Source organism: Ostrinia nubilalis, chromosome 4, assembly GCF_963855985.1.
Source record: "Ostrinia nubilalis chromosome 4, ilOstNubi1.1, whole genome shotgun sequence".
Taxonomy (NCBI): Eukaryota; Metazoa; Arthropoda; class Insecta; order Lepidoptera; family Crambidae; genus Ostrinia; species Ostrinia nubilalis.
Genome location: NC_087091.1, coordinates 18,709,280 through 18,728,890, shown reverse-complemented (window position 1 = coordinate 18,728,890; position 19,611 = coordinate 18,709,280). Strand labels below are relative to the sequence as shown.

At 42.8% G+C, this 19,611-nt stretch overlaps 1 protein-coding gene across 1 annotated transcript; it reads right to left on the bottom strand.

The window, feature by feature from the left end:
* Positions 1 to 1,905: 1,905 nt before the first annotated feature.
* On the bottom strand, positions 1,906 to 11,243 carry LOC135071293 (endoplasmin). The gene is made up of 12 exons (XM_063965081.1): positions 11,105 to 11,243; positions 10,656 to 10,745; positions 6,716 to 6,876; positions 6,384 to 6,638; positions 6,114 to 6,310; positions 5,555 to 5,902; positions 5,128 to 5,311; positions 4,849 to 5,015; positions 4,328 to 4,653; positions 3,727 to 3,929; positions 2,800 to 2,963; positions 1,906 to 2,280 (listed from the first exon to the last, which is right to left on the bottom strand). The coding sequence occupies exons 1-12, from the start codon at positions 11,148 to 11,150 to the stop codon at positions 2,094 to 2,096; spliced, it is 2,328 nt and encodes a 775-aa protein (XP_063821151.1). The 5' UTR covers positions 11,151 to 11,243; the 3' UTR covers positions 1,906 to 2,093.
* Positions 11,244 to 19,611: the final 8,368 nt, after the last annotated feature.

Here is a 19,611-nt window from a genome sequence, read left to right as displayed (position 1 = left end):
ACAAGATATTCAAAACCTGGTTACTGATTCTGAAAGTCCTACACGAGCTCTATCCAACGGTACCAATAATAGGTTACAAAATAAACTGGATCTATCCGAAAATTCAATGTTTCCAGCTTACATACTTTTAGTAAAACTACATAATATCAAAAACTATACAAGATATCCAAAAACTGGTTACTGATCCTGAAAGCGCTTTACGAGCTCTATCCAACGGCATCAATAATAAGTTACAAAATAAACTGGATCTATCCGAAAATTCAATGTTTCCAGCTTCCATACATTTAGTACTACCACAGTCATGGCACTCATGTCTTGATAAAGTTATAGCAAGTAAAACCTAAAACCAATGTTTTCCATGAATAATTTTAATTAAGAATGTAATTTACGAGTTAATTTTAAGTGTTTATAATTAAATAAAAAATTAACACTTCTAATATTGTGTGGCTGGCATACATTTAGTATGGAGGCTGAAAACATTGAATTTTTCGATAGATCCTAACTGGATCTGTAACCTATTACTGATACCGTTTGAAAGAGCTCGTGAAGCACTTTCAGGATCAGTAACCAGTTTTTCGATATCTTGTATAGTTTAGAAATAATCGAGTGAGATCACTTATCATTTCCACTCTGTATATGAAATATGTAGGTATTGAATATCAGAGGTGGCATTGTGTAAAGCAATCGTAATCATTTGACAGTTCATAACGTAGGTACGATAGTCAGTTAAAGCGTTAGAATAATCGTACGTTATGAGCTGTCAAATGATAACTTTTGCTTTACACATTTCCACCTCAATCATTTTGGCGATCTTAGACGCTTCGCTTCGATCTATCTGACGCTGACTGTACAGCTACCATTCAAATTACTACATGTGATATATCATTGGAAAGAAGAGAAGCTAGAGATGCTTTGAAAATCATTGGCAATCCATTATCACCTTTAATTATTTTTGAAATCGAATTCTAAGTTGAATTTTTCATCGTGGTTTGTACTTTTGTTAAACTTTGGCGGCTCGTAACTAGCTATAATCATTATCTGGATCTGAAATTTATTTTATTTGACTAAGACATATTCAATATTAATATCAAATAAAAAAATCGTTTGAAAACACACGAGAAAAAAAAATGAAGCAGTTTTCAGGTCAAATTTCGGAAAAAAATAAATAAAAACAAAATATCAATTAAAAAAAGTAGCTCACTTAGGGTGAAATGGGCGAACTTGTATTCTTAAAATGAACCTACCTATACACCTACGAAGTTTGTTTAACCTTCCGCCGAACACCCTGTATATAACTCTAAAGGTGACTGACTGACTGACATTTATTTATTTATTTATTTTATTTATTTATTTATTTATTTAATTAACATGCAAGTGAGCTTACAGATTTATATCCAAAGCGCTCACATTGCCAATTTGAAATTACATTTAATGTTAGTAAGTACTTATATCTATTTATGGTTAGTAGACAAATACAATCTTAATTTTTTTACAAAACATTCTAAGGAGTTGACATAGTGATCTATCAACGCACAGCCCAAACCACTGGACGGATCGGGCTGAAATTCGGCATGCAGGTAGATTTCATGACGTAGGCATCCACTCTCAAAGGATTTTACGAAACTCCGCCCCTAAGCGGGTAAAACGGGATCCACGCGTACGAAGTCGCGGGCGGCCGCTAGTGGTAATATAAGTCAGTTAGTTCGTCATCCGTCAGAGTTGTTAATTTATAAGAAATATACTGTGAGCGCCCGCGCGTTTTAGCAGAGGTTCTTAAAATATATATTATTATACAATGTATAGGACTATAGGTCATAGTTATCGGCAAGTCGAATCAATGCGGATATTCAAATTCAGGTCTCGACAAACACATCAGGGAAAGCGAGGGAGAAAAGAAAAATATGGTTTAATAAATATAATTTATTTACATTACATAAAACCGCGTCACGCGTCACATTTTCATCATACCAAAACGCACACACGCGCACTCATCCACCGAATATAAACGTAAATGCAGGAAGGAGCGCCACGACCACGCGCTCGAATCTCAGTACGGTCCCTAAAAATTAACCTAGTTCGATACCTCCTAGCGCCTACAGCTCGTCGTGGTCCTCGGCCGGCACGTCCTCGGCGTCGGCGTCGGCGTCGGCGGGCGCGGGCTCGTCGTCGGGCTCGGGCTCGGCGCGCGCGCCCGGCGGCAGCCCCAGCGCCGCCTGCAGCATCGCCTCCACGCTCTCCGCGAACTGCACCGCCTGCCCCTCCTGCAGCATGTAGCCCGACCTGCGCACACGCGAGCGTCAGCGGGCTCCTGCGCGTCCGTCCCACCTCCCACCCCACACCAGCGTTGCCAGTTTTTTTTTTCGCCAAGTCGGGACTTTGGTACTTTTTGAGTGAAAATAGCGGGATTCTTCCGTCAGAAGCGGGACATAGTAAAAAAAACGTATTTAATCAAAGGTTTTTAAATATTTATCTTTTTATTTGACTTAAAATTACGTTTACGTGACAATAGATAGCAAAAGTAGCCATAGAAAATGTATTTTAACAAAAAAATAATATTTTAAATCAGATTTATTCTATCGTTAAATTCGTCTTTAGAATAAAAAAAGAAAAAAATTATAAAAGTTTTATTCTTTAGAATAATATGGCGTTTCAAACAATAGTCTGGTGAAGTGGTCTCTCTCCGAAAAGCGGGACCGAGCCTGTCCCGCGCGGGACATTAAAATTTGATTTAAAAATCGGGACGTCCCGCCAAAATCGGGACGTCCGGCAACGCTGCCCCACACCCCGCCCGGCACTCACCTCAGCGCGGCCGTGCGGTACAGCGTCTCGGCGGCCTGCAGCGCGGCGGCGCCGTCGGGGTCGTCGGTCACGCGGCGCAGCAGCTCCGCGACCACGGGGTGGCGCGGGTTGATCTCCAGCAGCTTCTTCTGCATCAGGTGGTGCTTGCGCTGCGCGTCGTCCGCCTGCGGACAGAGAGCGCGGGTGAGCGATGTGTCGTCGGGCCTAGGGCTTCCAATCCCGCAATACCGAGATTTCGGTATTCCGGGATCCCGCATCATTTTTTAGTCCCGCGTGCTGCGGGATTACGGGTGCGAGATCCCGCGGGATTTGCGGGACTGTAAAGAAACATGCGCACGACCATTAGCGACTGCGATCGGTCGGCTACTGAAAAACTCTTTATGAGTCCGGAGGGTCAATGGGGAAATATCTCACATTTACATATAATTATTTAAAAGGAATACCACCGACTAGTGTGGAAGCCGTAAGAGCCTTCTCTGCTGCTGGCTATATTGCCTCTAAAATACGCTGCAATTTGGCAGACGACACTTTAGACATGCTATGTTTTCTTCGCAAACATTTCCAATTGAATGATAAAAAAAAATATGAAAGAAACTACATGATTATTTATCATTCAGAAAAAAACAGTTTTTTTCTATTGTACTTGATTAAAGTTGATTGTATTTTTATATTTGATCTCAGTAATTGAAGTGTAATTTGAATGATCTCATTTAACGTTAATTAAAGTGAAATTACGTTGATTTAAATTGATTAATGTATTGTTTTATTTGCCTCACATAATATTTTTCATAATTATATGCGGGATCCCGCCAATACCGGGATCCCGCGGGATTTGAATTCCAACTCCCGCCAATACCGGGATCGAGCATGGGGTGCGGGATTGGAAGCCCTAGTCGGGCCGGCCGGGGAGGGCGAGCGCGCCGCTACCTTCTGGTGCGCGTTGGAGAGCGCCAGGCGCTCCATGTTGCCGGTCCAGCCGAAGGCGGTGGCGGCGAGCGCGGCGGGCGAGCGCGCGAGGCGGCGCGACACGACGGCGCGCGTGATGTGCGCGTCCAGCTTCTGCGCCAGCCAGCGCGTCAGCGGCTCGAACCGCTTCTTGTGCGCCTCGAACTGCTCCTTCTGCGCGGGGCCTGCCGGGGCGAGAAACGGACGAAAGTCAATTCATATCGCGGCGCGACGTTTCTCGATAACAAATAAAATTATAATAAAGAAATAACTTTTTTAAAAACAAGCTTTATCCTGCACCAAAGTTCTCGGGAAGTCGAATCTAATGAACCCAAACACGATAAGTTTCCGCCGTTTCGTTTAGGAGCTCCTATGGCCACCTCCTGACTCCATCATCAGACCAGCTCAATGGTACCATAACATTGTATTGTCATCGTACTTACATAAGTACACCAAATTGTAACTCAATCGGTTGAGGAGAAGTGGTCTTAAATTCAGTTGCAAGATTTGTCCCACACATACTAACAAGTGAAGTCAATATAAAGCTTGTAATAATAATAATAAAAAACGAAGCGAATCTCACTGTCTTCGAGGTCGAAGATCTCCTTGGCGATGTTCTGGAACTTCTTGCCGTCGTACTCGGGCAGCGAGGACAGGCAGTACTCGTCCACGGCCTCGGTGAGGTACAGCACCTCGTAGCCGCGCGCCTCGAGCCGCTCGGCGAAGGGCGAGCGCCGCACCTCGGCCAGGCTGGTGCCGGCCACGTAGTAGATGTGCGCCTGGCCGGGCCGCATGCGCGCCACGTAGTCGGCCAGGAACGTCATGTCGTCGCCGCGCGACGAGTGGAAGCGCAGCAGCTTGGCCAGGCGCGAGCGGTTGCTGGGGTCCTCCATCACGCCCAGCTTGATGCTGCGGGGGGGACTCGTTTGGTTATCGTCGAATCGAATCTATTCAAGTGACGAAGGATAAAACGCACGAATGGTCGTTATTTATGCACTTTTTGAGACGTTCGAGCTCGTGAACGTCGGTTGAACATTATTAATCAGATACCGCGAATTCCTGTAACAAAACAGCAAAAAAAAAAAAACAAGCGGTCGCACTGACTTGGTGGAGTACTCCTTCCAGAAGTGCGGGTATTCGTCGTCAGGGATCTTCTTGAGCATATCGAGCGCCTTGCGCACGAGCTTCTTCTTGATGATCTTGATGAGCTTGTGCTGCTGCAGCGTCTCGCGCGACACGTTGAGCGGCAGGTCGTCGCTGTCCACGATGCCCTGCAACATGCGCGCCGCGTCAGTTCCGCGACCGAGACTTTCCAGAAACGATTAAACTTCACGGCCTCGTCGGGTTTCGGACGAAGCGGCGGAGTTCGAAAAGGGAACCGACCTGGATGAAGGCGAGGTAGTTGGGCATGAGGTCGTTGAACTCGTCGGTGATGAAGACGCGGCGCACGTAGAGCTTGATGCTGTCGGTGCTGGTGCCGTAGCGGTTGAAGCTGTCGGCGGGCTGCACGCGCGGCACGAACAGCAGCGCGCGGAACGTCACCTCGCCCTCCGCCACGAAGTGCGCCCTGCAACAGCCACACACGCGGTCACTCAGCACCGCCCCGAGTGCGCAAAATCTCAAATTCTCTTTAGTATAATCTTTTTTTTATATTGAGATTCCAACTTTGAATTCGATGAAATTCAAAAAAATTTTAAAGACTATGTAGAGTAGAAGCACAAGTTTATTCATGTGACTTCTCAAGAAGCGCTCGTACGACTCCCACTCGTGAATCTCGACATGAGGTCTATGTGCGCACTGCGCTACCCACCTGGCGAGCGGCGGCGACGAGTCCTTGGTGAGCGTGCGGTAGAAGGAGGTGTACTCGTCGTCGGCCACGTCGCTGGGCTTGCGCGTCCAGATGGGCTTGTTGTCGTTCATGAGCTCCCAGTCCCACACGGTCTTCTCGGTCTTCTTGGTCTCCTTGTCCTTGTCCTCGGCGTCCTCCACCTGCGCGTCGTCGTCGGCGTCGGCCTCGGGCTCGGCCGGCTCCTCCACGGTCTCGGTGCGCGAGGCCCACAGGTAGATGGGGAAGTTGATGAACTGCGAGTACTTCTTGACCAGCGCGCGGATGGTGTCGGGCTGCAGGTAGTCGGCCGCCTCCTCCTTCATGTGCAGGCTGCGGGCGCGAGGGCGAGGGTTACAAACGACTCAACGCGGTGTAGTTTTATTAGAAACTAAATAAAATAAACTCTTCAGGTTTAAAATATTAATAAAAGTATAGATATAAAACAATGATAGATTGTATAAAGTGTAAGGGCAGAGCTTCCCTGTTGTGGCTTCGATGAGGTGGTGGTGAGGTGAGGTGGCGAGGCCGGCTGGCTACTCACGTGATGTGCGTGCCGCGCTTGAGCGTGTCGCCGCGCGGGTCGGGCGCCACGCTGAAGGAGCTGGCGTCGGACTCCCAGAAGTGCTGCGCGTCGTCGTTGTGCTTGGACGCCACCGACACCTTGTCGGCCACCAGGAAGGCGGAGTAGAAGCCCACGCCGAACTGGCCGATCATGTCGTTCATCTCCTGCGCGTTCGACTGCGGACACAAGCGCGGGACGTCAGGCGGGGCGGGCCGGGCGGGCCGGGGAGGGGGCGGGCGCGGCGCGTACCTTCTCGGCGTCCTGCATCTTGGAGAGGAAGTCGGCGGTGCCGGACTTGGCGATGGTGCCGAGGTTGTTGACGAGGTCGTGGCGCGTCATGCCCACGCCCGAGTCGACGATGTGCAGCAGGCGGCGCTCGGGCTCGGCCTTGATGCGGATGCTGAGCTCGGGGTTGCGCTCCAGCACGTCGCGGTCCGTCAGCGACAGCAGCCGGATCTTGTCCAGCGCGTCCGAGCCGTTCGAGATCAACTCGCGGAGGAAGATCTGCGACAAACGGTCGAGTCAGTTCAGCGGCGCCGAAGTCGGGCGCGAGCCGGTGGCGAGTCGCGGGCGAGACGTACCTCCTTGTTCTTGTAGAGCGAGTTGATGATGAGCTTCATCATGCGGTTGACCTCGGTCTGGAAGGTGAAGTTCTGCGCGCGGTCGCGCAGCTCGCGCAGCTGCGCCACGCTGAGCCCGTCCGGCGAGATGGCCTCCTCCTCGCGCAGCAGCGCCTCCGCGTCTGCGGCACGCACGCAACGACTCTGTTATACTTGTTGACGCCCGCGCCCTCCGCCAAGCGGCGTAACCAAATATTTACTTTTTGAACAATGTTGAAGCAGGACGAGGTCCAGGCGCGGATCCACGGTTGTGGGCACTGTGGGCATGCCCAAAACCCTAATTTGCTTGTTTTAATTATGATCTATTGATAAGATCGATAGGCATGCATGTATGTCCGGGCATGTAGTGATCCAACTCTCACTTTGCTCATTTTTGGTGGTTGTGCCCACAACCTTTTTTAACGGCTGGATCCGCGCCTGACGAGGTCCCACACTAAGAGGATATCTAGTGGGCCACCACGCCTAACCTGACATATTTAAAAATCGAAAAAAGGCTTGCAATAATTATTGAAAAAATAAAATTGAAATGACTAATTAATAACGTTCACGTCACTATAAGCTAAAACTATAAATCGTGTGCTGAATTATGTGTAAAATACAATCCCACCAAAAACATTCTGTAAAAAACTAGCCAAGTCTCGGTGGAGCTGCTTGTTTATCTCTAAAAAATAATGAAATCTAGACAAAGTCGTGCCAAGTCTATGGTTCCTTACTGCGATTTCTTTATTAATATAGTTAATGTTGTGTGACTTGGCCGTTGAAGGGTACAAAACGAGGTGCTCCATGACACAATTGCACCAATCGGTCGCTAGAACCGCTACCTACCGCGCCACTTGGAAAACGTTGATTCAACAATAACCAGTCAATTGTAGGTTTAATAAAGTTGCGTATTTCAATAATACTTATGTAATTATTTTAATAAAGATTGTTCAACGGCCAAGTCACACAACATTAACTATATTAATAAAGAAATCGCAGTAAGGAACCATAGACTTGGCACGACTTTGTCTAGATTTCATTATTTTTTAGAGATAAACAAGCAGCTCCACCGAGACTTGGCTAGTTTTTTACAGAATGTTTTTGGTGGGATTTCACTTCTTTTTGTAGAAAGTGGCAAAATTATTTAACGTCGTCGTTTTATCGACATTTTTTTACGATATTAAACACAAATAAACTCAACGACCCTTAAAATGGACAACGAACAACGAATGAACAATTATTTAAATAACATAACCTTAGCGAACCTTATAATATAATAAACGAAATTAACGAAATGCAAATTACATAACATTCAACTTAATCGACGGGGGACTCTAGAAAGGAAAAAAATCTGGACACCGCTTGCTAGTGCTAGCGCCATCTAGTGGCGAGCGAACAAGCGAACATGCGAACACCACGGTGCCGGAGTAGTATTGATTATGAATGTGGTGTTACTCCAGATCTTCGATTTTCCTAGTTTTTATAGTTTTCCCTTTATGTGGCCATTAAACCCTAACTCTGTACCAAATTTCAGCTCTCTGAGTTTACGGGAAGTACTAGTTCTATTTTGATGATTATCAGTGAATGAGTGTCGTAAATACGAAACTTTGCTTTCGCTTAACTTCGGAACTAAATGACCTACAGGCTTGAAATTTTGGATTTAAAGTATGTGATTATATCTTACTAGATGACGAAAATTTCTGCGTTGTGGTCTTATCCAGAGGTTCTCAAATAGGGGCCTGAAAATGCGGCGAAATGGTTCCAGTAAAGGATGGTACGGCAGTGTTTGCTTCGCGCTCGACTTGGCGGGGGCACTGCCGTGCCCCCAGATGAAATGTGTCGTAGCAGACTACATACATTTAAATGTCGTCATGAAACGTATTTCATGCCTCAACCAATGAATATGACATTAATAATAAAATCAATGCGATGCAATTAATCAGTACATCCAAATCGCACGCGCGTAATCATGTATTAACAGTTAATTAATAAACACATCAAAGTTTGGAGCGTGGGTATCGATCAATCATTCCCGTCGCCACAGTTATCATTAGCAACTGACTGATGTTTGCGCCCCGACTGGGTGGTTAATAAATCTGTATCGTTCGAGCGGCTCTCGCACTCGTTTACAAATCGATCCTGAAAAGGGTCTTTCATCCTGTTCCAACTCTGTCGTCGGAGAGTGTAAAGGCGGTGTGCAGAATCTGAACATCAGTGCAAGGATGTCGGATACGGAAGGAGCCAGCCCGGCGGCGGGTGCGGCGGCAGGGTCGGCGGCGGCGGCGGCGGGGTCGGCGGCGGCGGCGGGCGCGGACGGCGGCGGGCGGGTGCTGCACGCGCGCTCGTTCAAGCTGCGGTTCGCGGCGCAGCAGGAGCCCGGCCGCTCCGACGTGTCGTCTGTCAAGCCTCTGGGCCTACGTTCGTATCGAGAGCGTCGCCGAATGCTCGGTCATCGTAGCCGACTAGTTTTTCAACGATTCACAATATGAATAATGAAATATCGTTTGCAGCGGCGACGGTGACGGACAAGTTCTACCGGCGCTCGGAGCCGGACGGCGGCGGCGTGGAGGCGGAGCGCACGCAGCGCGCGCTGGCGCGGCTTCGCGGGCTGTTCGCGCGCGGGCCCCGCGACAAGCTGCGCGCGCCCGCCACCGCCGCGCACGAGTGAGGCCGCTTCCACTACGCCGGACCGGTTGAACTCCCGGAAGGGCTAGTGACTGTACAATTTATATGAAACTATTCACGTTATCCCAGATCCCGCTTTTTGCCGGGCCCGGCATTTTTACCGAGCGTTTTGTCACTGCGAAGTTCCGGCAGAACCACCGGACCGGAGCAGTGTGAACGAGTTTGTGCGGTATCAGTCGCCCCGCCCGTGTTCCCCGCGCGTCATTCGGCTCGCATTTTTTGATAAAAGTAGACTTGACTGTCCGATTTTCTTGCGGGATCCAGTGTAATGTGAACACTCAGCCCGGCGTCCGGCAGATTTGCCGGAAACCAGAACGGAAGTCCGGAATAATGGAAATGCCTTTTTTTTCTTCTTTCTGGCTCTGGAACGCAGCCTAACTACCGCCGCTGAGGCTCACATGACCGTTCAGTGCACCGGGATACGACCTATCTTAAGATAGATTGCTTTTTCAAAAACAGTGTAAACTCTTTATAATGCCACTTGATTTGACAACAAACTCCTTATAAAATCAAATTTTCTTGACTTTATGTTTTCTATCCCTTAACTGTCGCTCTGTTTCAAGTCCGCTCTCTATTAAATCAAATCAAATATTATTATTGCATAATGTAGGTACATACGGGTCACTCAATAAAATATTGTTATTCTCTATTACGTCGAAAAATGCTAAGTCCAATGAGTGTCATTATATAGAGTTTATTACACTGTAAATGTAATTATGATTCTGTGCTTCTGTTAATAAATTTAAAAAATAGACCACACTGTTTTGGCAGATATGGATGGTGGTGGAAAGAGGCATCCAAAATATCGTTCGCTTCTTTTAGCGACAAAAGACTAAACCACCACATCCAAGACTCGGCCTGGCTCAAGGCGCGCCTCCTCGTGCTAGCCGCTGATGACAAGCTCAAGCAGAAATGAAGGATCCGACCAAAAACATCCATGTTCAATGTTCAACCAATAAATGGCAACTATGTTATCACATAATCTTATGGGTATTATGATAGTTAAGTAAGCTAGATTGATAACAGTTTAAAATATCGAATAAAGTGGTGTTTTTGACTTAAATCACATTTTGACTTTGTTTAAAACTCCCAACACAGACTAAATTAAAAAAAAATGAGGTGAATTGAAGTAAACTCATAAGTCGAGTTGTTAATGATCCTGAAGATGAATGTCGAGATAAGTATTATTTTCTGTCAACTTCAGCAGCGGTTCAGTTGTAGACAGACAACAGCTCACCAGTCCGCGAGCCCTCGCGTGAGGCGCCCAGGTCGGCGTCCACCGTCAGCTCCTCCACCGAGCCCACGCCCTCCTGGCCGCGCGCGCCTCCTGCAACAACACCACCGCGCGATATGGAACTATTGCTTCGAACACCTACAACTTTCACAGCCTACAGCTACTGAAAAAACTTTACGGGTATTTTGATTGAATAGGTACCCACCTACTACGTTGTGTGTCAAAGAAAGTTCTAGCTTCAGCGCATTGTACTTAATGATAGTTTATCAGGTGGGTGCAAAGGAATAGTGAGTTAAACGATCCGGTAGGTGACCGACTTCCGAAACATCACACAAAGCTTTTGAGTTGAATCATTGAATTCGTTTCGAACCGGAGCGTAAAAAAAATTAATCAAATTCATGGCAACTACTTTTTCTGTACGAAAGTGAGCAAAAAATATAGAAATCCTTTACCTGAGAGAAACAGGAGGCCGACGCCTAGCAATAAAAAGTATTTCATTGCTAGTTTAGTTGGGAGAAACAATATTTTTTAACGAAGATTTTGTCACCTCCTGACAATGCCGGTTTGAAAACTGTCTAAAAATGCTGGACCACGCTCTGCAATATCCACGCAAGAAATTTCTGAAGTTTATTGCTATTGGTAGTTGAATTGTCAAAACGTCTGGATAACCAATAGTAAAAATACACGGCATAACGTTTGACAAATAGTAGATAAAATAATACAAATGTTTCTTTCTTATTGGTCGAAAATGTGGGTAAAAATAAGACAAGGAAATACTTATTTTTTTTGATGCAAGTTTTATACGGCTTTGGATCTCATCTATACAGCCAGTTTGATAAAGATAATATTTAATTTAATAATTATTGTGTTATTATAGCTTAGCTATGATTGAATAATAGCAGTAACAGTTTACAAGTATTTTTACGTACCTATTAAGTCTTTTTTGTATGAATTTAATAGGGTAGTTGCTATAGAAAAATACTTGGGCCTAGTGCTAGGCTAGATGAAAAACGGACATGGGAATCACATAAATTATTCTAAAAACCGGCCAAGTGCGTGTCGGACTCACGCACAAAGGGTTCCGTACGATTGATTTATGTTTTTTTTTTTACTTTAAGTTATTTGTATGAAAGATTGCGCGGTAATAAGCGATTTACGATTTACGAGGTATTAAAAAAAACTACTCACTAGATCTCGTTCAAAACAATTTTCGTTGGTAGTTTTTATAGTAATGTACATCATATCGATAGTGGAAATATCAATTACTGTAAGGGACAAAACACGACTTTTCAGGAGAGCCAAAAAACGTTTTTTTTTTCTTTATACCTCAATATCTTTTTATGTGATGTTACGATTTAAATAGTTTCTATGGCAAAGTTTCTTAGAATTTTCTGTTCTTTCATAATATAAACGCCAAATTTTCGAAAAATGGGTAGTTTAAAAGATAGCATGTCCCTTACATTAAAAAAACGAGCTTGACTGTACCTTACAATGTTGAAATTTCACAGTATGGAATGTCATGTATGTTGTAAGGTACATTTAAGAATAAACACGACAGTAATATTATTGTAACTTGACAATTTTAACATTGAAACCTGATGTAAGTAGAGGTTGCATTCGAGTATTCATTAACAAAACGAAGAGAAGAGATAGAAACAAGACAACTTAGTGTTCACAAATGCAGTTGGAGGCATCAAATACACATCACCAACAAAACATTTAGTCACTGATGATGCCTACATCTGCATTTGTGAACAAGTTGTCTTGTTTCTATCTTTTTCTGTTCATTTTTACGCAGATAGGTTTTTTTTTCAATCATCGTTCGTTCGTTTTAGCCGAATGACGTCCACTGCTGGACAAAGGTCTTCCCCCAAGGATTTCCACAACAACCGGTCCTGCGCCGCCCGCATCCAGGCACCTCCTACAACCTTCACCAGATCGTCGGTCGACCTAGTGGGGGTCTGCAGCACATTACGTCTTCCAGCTCGTGGTCGCCACTCAAGAATTTTTCTGCCCCAGCGGCCATCAGCTTTGCAAGCTACGAGCTCCATCCACTGCCACTTGATTTTAGCGATTCTGCGGACTATGTCAGTCACTTTGGTTCTCCTGCGGATCACGTCATTTCTGGTTCAATCACTACGAGCATAGCACGCTCCATCGCCTTTGACCTTGAGTCTTCTTATGAGGCCCACAGTAAGCGACCACGTCTCAGATCCATAAGTTATCAAAGACTTTTGTCTTGAGACAGTGCGATATTTCAGACGTGAGAATATCACGAAGCTTCCTGAACGTTGCCAGCCGAGTTGGATTCGACGATTGACCTCTTCCACGAAGTTAGACCTACCTAAGGCTGGTTTTAGTGTCACGCAGACCGTCAGTGCGGATCGCTCCGCACAGCCAATCTGTATGAACTGATAGGGAGCGAGCGATTCCTGCGGACCGCATTACTCTAAAACGCTTCCTCGAAGTTTACAGATCGGCTGTGTGAAGCGGATCCGCACTGGACGGTCCGCGTGACACTATAACCAGCCTAACTGGACTGTTTGTACTAGGTACATATAAGTGTCAACAACTGCCGAGTGTAGAGTATCCAACCTTTAGAGGAGTGGGTGCAACACGGACATTTGACATGATTTTGTCTTGTCCATGTTTCATTTTAAGACCCCCTTGTTGAGAGGCTCGACTCAGGCCATTGTGCATTGTGCCTAGATCTTCCACGGTCTCAGCCATGGCTATGATATCGTTTGCGAATCGAAGGTGGGTTATTTACTCACCGTTGATATTTATGCCGAATCCGTTCCAGTCCAGAAACAGTTTCGGAGTTTTCAGTTCCCCCTGTCTGCTGCTGCAACTGGTTTCGAGTCTTGATCCTGGAGACGGAACGACATTGTGGCGTTTTCGTACAAGCCTTTCAACATTTCGATGTATCGATATAGGTAGTCAATTTGACACCGTTGGAGAAACTGTAGTAGGTACTGCCCAGGTCTCGATCGAAGCTTTCTCATAGTCCACAAACGCCAGGCAAAGTGACTGACTATACTCCTCGGTCTTCTGTATAATCTGCCGTGGCGTATGTATGTGGTGTACTAAAGCGATTGAGAGATTGAGAGGCTGGAAGTCATCGAGCTTACGAGCGAGACGATTCGTAATGACTCTCGAAAACAGCTTGTAGACATGGCTCGGAAGTGAGATGGGTCTATAATTCTTCAACAAGGTTTTGTCGCCTTTTTTGAAGAAGAGTGTCACCACACTTCTGTGCCATACCGTAGGCGTTTTTCCTTCGAGGATGACGGAATTGAACAGCTTCTGAAGAGCCTTCAGCCCCTCGGTCAAAAACCCAACTGCGTAAAAATGAACAGAAAAAAGATAGAAACAAGACAACTTAGTGTTCATAAGTGTAGTAGGAGTGGGAGGCATTAAATGCATATCACCACCAAAAAAAGTAATTGATATCCTATATGCATATTAACGTAAGGGCCTAATTATAATAAATCAAAAAGTTTTAAATGAAGTAAGGTTCAATGAGTTCAAAAGTTAAAACCAACAGTTTAGGGTAAGGGCTGAATTGTATTATTAAAAGGAATTTACGTCCTTTAAATCATTTGTTTCCCCAAAAGTCGTATTCAGACGACTAAAAATGTTTAAGGTAAGGGACATTTTTTTAAAGATATCAACATTTCAAGTATACCAATCGATAGAGCCGAAAATTCTGAATGCGTTGGTATATATAACTCATTTTGGCCAAAATGTCCCTTACATTAATTGATACTTCCACTATCGATATGATTTTTTTAGATTTTTCTTTTTCTTATTTTAGAAGTTAGAGGGGGGGGGGGGGGACCAACTTTTTTCCACTTTGGAAGCGTCTGTCACGCAAACTATTCGGTTTAGAAAAAAAATATTTTAGAAACCTCGATATCATTTTTGAAGACCTATCCATAGATACCCCAACACGTATGTTTGATGAAAAAAAAAATTTAAGTTTCAGTTTTAAGTATGGGGAGCCCCCAATATTTTATTTTTTATTTTTGCATCAAAATCTTAATGCGGTTCACAGAATACATCTACCTACCAAGTTTCAACAGTATATAGCTCTTAAAGTTTCGGAAAAAAATGGCTGTGACATACATACAGACGGACAGACAAACATGACGAATCTTTATTCTTTAGGGGTTCCGTTTTTTGCCATTTGGCTACGGAATCCTAAAAATCGTAGTAAAGTCTATTCGCTAACTGGTGCAAGACTGTTGTCTTATGGCCCATAAGGTAGTCTTGCACCAGTTAAGTGGCGATCATAGCAAACGAATGATAGGAATAGAGACATGAGATTTTTGGTTTTACAGAAGGTAATACGATAGCATAGTAGAGGAATTAATTCCTCTATGTACGATAGAGAATAATACAAAGTACTTAATAAAAACCACCTGTACAAATAGGGGAATTATTTGGAGAAAGGACATCATCCATTTTGGTCCAAAATCAAAAGTGCCGGCCAAAAAATAAAAGTGCTGTATTCTGATAGAATACGTCCGCCTTAGCATTTATTACTATGGCACCAAAGCTGTAGCACCACTGTGCATCGTAGTATTTGAGTTCTAAAAATATATGAAACGACTGACTTTGATCTCAAATACTACGACGTACAGTGGTGCTACAGCTTTGGTGTCATAGTAACAAATGCTAAGGCGGACGTATTCTGTCAGAATACAGCACTTTTTTTTTATTGGCCGACACTTTTGATTTTGAACAAAAAATGTATGAATAGTCGATGACTTTTAGATCTCAAATACTCGACGCACAGTGGAGCTAGTACGGCTTTGGTGCCATAGTATAGATGAACTACACTGAAATGTCCCACCGAAGATATTGACAGAAGGGTGCCACCATCTTCGTTCAACTACATGGTTTCCACCGTGGCAAAAGTCGGAACTAGCGATCCGCTATTGACGGTGGCCCCCCTGTCAGTGTCAAATAAAGGACAGTTCAGTGTAGTTCTGTCAGAATACAGCACTTTTTTTTGTTGGCCGGCACTTTTGATTTTGGACCAAAAATATATGAAACGTGGATGATGTCCTTTATCTAATAATAAAAAAAACACAAAATAAAATACAATTTTTTCTCAAAAATAACATTTTGTTGCCGTTTTCAGGGTATTTTATTAGTATCACATTCATACAATATGATCTTCACAATAAGTAATTAAAAGAAAAAAATTCTGTATATTGTAAAAAAAATAAATCTTTTTTTTTTACGTTTTTTCCTTCGATAAAAAAGTTTTAGTTTCACCCATTTTCATTATGTGCCCTTTATCAAGCAAAACTCACAGGGCTTCTCCACTCCAGTATCTCATTGCGTTGCTCTCTCATTTATTTTTAATCGTTTTTTGTGCTTTCTTTGCACAGATATCCATTTCTGTGTTTCTTTGGAAGGTTGTTTAAAAAGTAAAAAGTCAATGTTTGAAGTTGACATTTGACATGTCATTTTGTAAATATTGTTTACTCATGTAAATCATGTTAATTTGCAGTTATTTATTTTAGCTCTAAAAGAACGAAGAATTCAGGATTTTAAGCAGCCAGGAATAGGGCATGCATTGTAATCTCTCATCAGAAATATGATTAACAACAGTTCACCGCATACGGTTACCTCTCGACGTCGAATCGTTTACCGACGAAGTGGATGGCGAGTTCACCAATTCAAAATACTCAGCGGTGAAGTGGTATGCAGAGTGGCAGTGTTGCGAATGGAGGGGTCACTGCTTTTATGGTTAGGCAACGGTAGTGGGAAAGCTGAACTTAACGAAATAGCCCTAGGCATGCCGGCCATCGCTAATGGTACGGCGGGGCGAGCTGGCTTAGCCTCGACTCTTCTCGGCGTGGAAGGACCTGCAACGGCCATGGCTCGACGATTGACAGCTCTGTTAAAACGGCCAGTGTATGTTTGTGCAGGTAGTGAATTTGATAGATTCACTATACCAATTGTGGAACGTGGACTAATAGCTGAGATTAAAAACAAGCGAGACTATTTTTGAAACTGGCTTTTTATCTATGAATAAGCTTTTAATGTGAAATAACATTTGGTCTATTCCACTTTGTTCACCTGGATTTGATCACCCAGGTAATCAAAGTGGACTCCAGGCGACACTGGTGTCCTTTGAGTTTGTTGAGGAGTTCACTTCGATGACACGGGTGATCAAACCCAGGTGATCAGAGTGCAATAGACCAAAATATGGATAAGATAATTTGTTCTTTTAATAAATTGCAGTTTTAAGATCATTATGTTACCCTAAATTGTGCAAATAAATATTTTAATTTGAAAACAATTAAAGTCAAGTTATTTAATTTACTGTGTTATCATTTTACATAATGTTTGTAGGTACATTGTTTGGCAATAATATTTTAAATTTGCTAGATCTAGATAATATGTTTTAGAAATGATTAGTGCTTTAAGTTTCATTAGTTCTCATACATCTATTTCTGATAGAATTAAATCCTACAATGTGTTAAGATTAGATTAGAACTCAAAAAGGCTTGTATGAATACAGTGTCAACTCTATTTAACACTCAGATTTAACATCACTCAATTTAACAACAAACTATAAAAATGATAAAATTTCTTGACTTTGGTCAGTTTCTTAATAATAACGATATCTCAACATTCATGGAAATACATACTATCTTACTACTATAAAATATAATTAGAGTTGTTTTATTTTTAACATCCAAATTATTTATTTATTTTTATTAGCATTTTTGTCCTCTGAAAATCTGTTGTCCTCTAAATTAATAAGTCAGCCACAATCAACACTATTTCAGCCACTATTTATCTTTGATGTTAGCCTCTGTAAATATAACTTAGCATGGAAAAAAATATTTAGCATCTAAATGTAACTTAAATTCAAGCAGAAAACTTCTAAAATAAATTATAAATGCCACCAATTAAAAAACTGTATTGCCATCTAATTTTGTAACTCGGTGTCTTTAAAAATTAGTGAAACATCAAAATTTATGACTCGCCCTTATATTCTTTGATCATCAAAATATACCTCAACAAAAATTGGCCAAGTGCGTGTCGTGCCACGCACAGTTTAGGGTTCCGTATCTGTCCGTCATTACCACAATATATTTTTAGAAGCAAGCAATTACTTCATCTAAAGTCACTTTTCATATTTTCTTCTAAGAAATGTTTACTAGTTAAGAAATATTATAATACATGAGTCAAATGACTATTACTCTTAAAGTAACTGATGTAAACCGTTATAGTTTTCCTTGAATGTTCATGAAAAGCAGTATTATTAGGTACTAATTTTTACAGATTTTTTAAGCTAACAGTTTGGTTTATGAGGGGGGGGGGGGACGCCCTACTCGAACAAAAATTGACAGACAAACAGACATGACGAATCTATAAGGGTTCCGTTTTTGACATTTGGCTACGGAACCCTAAAAATGAAAACAGTACCACAGCTCAAGACTTATTTTAATTTTTAATAAAGGTAGGTTCGGTTCGGAGTAAGAGTCAATCCTGGAAAGTGTCAGGCGATAGTTCTGGGGGGCTCTAGGGATCTGGGATCGGCTCCTAGTGTTGTCTTTGACGGAGTTGTTGTTAACTATTCTCCGTATGTGGAAAATCTTGGGCTCGTCATTGATAACACTGAGTTGGTCTCAGCATGTCAAGGAAACCAGCGGGCACTGTACCGCTTCAAAAACTTTCTGCTCTCTAGCACAAAGACCTTGCTTGTGCAGTCCCTAATCCTGCCTATTCTTGATTATGGTGACATATTTTGTTGTACGGACATCTCACAGGAACTTCTAAACAAGTTGTACCGCCTCCTGAACAACTGGATAAGATTTTTCTTCGGCCTCCGCAAGTTTGACCACATCTCGTCTTTTCGCTCACAGCTTGGATGGCTTAATTAATCCCATTAAGTAGACAGCGTAGAAACATTCGTACCTACTCTCTGTATGCTTCACTCGATTACCTTCAATCCTGACTCTCCACCTTATTTAAAAGAGAGGTTCTAGTACCTTCACTCTCAATAAGAAATACTCTACTCACAATAGAAATCTTCGCTCAAGTCAGACTCTTCAGCTTGTCACTCCTCGCCTTACCACCGGCTTCATATCTGGCTCCTTCTGAGTCTCAGCAGTAGGTACGGCTCTGGAATGGCCTTCCAGCGAGTTTGCGAAAAACAACCTCCAAAGAAGAACGGTCACTCCCCATAAAAAAAACCCAGACCCGACAGAAACGAGACATACCTCAGTTTTTTTGTCATGTCTTAATTACTTAGTTAAATTATATATTTTTTATATTCGAAATCGATGTAGGTAGGTATAACACCAAAATACCTATTACCCTTTGTTTTTTTTCAGGCGTTATACAAAATGCCTATTTATCACCAAAATTGGTAAATGTAGGTGTACCTAAATGTCTATTACAGCTGCTATGGAATGTATCTAAGTAACCTGGAAATACAGCCGGATTATACAGGTTATTTATGTAAAAATATTATATTATATTCATCGTCATCATCATTTTAGCCATGTAAAATTGTTGTTGCATTGTAACTTTGTTCATAATTGTTATTTTTAAGTGTACATGTTGTAATGTAACAATGTTGGTAGACCTAATAAATAAATAAAATTATTGATATAAACCTTAGATATAAACTAACTAAATTCTCCATTTTACACTATTAAGTCTCATACTCCTATTCATAGACAGATAGTAGGTATTACGTATTACCTATGTATAAACCATATTTTATAAGAACAATAGTTATAATATAATTATTGTATTTCCCTAATTTCTGATATTTATGTAGGTTTACAATAGTAGGTACAACATTTTCACCATCTTATTCTCTACCATTCTCGGCGTCTTCCTTCTTTTTTTTCAAGCAAGAGCTTAAAATCAGTGTTCTGCTCATTTTAGAGCAGTACCTATCTATGTCGCAGTCGGATTG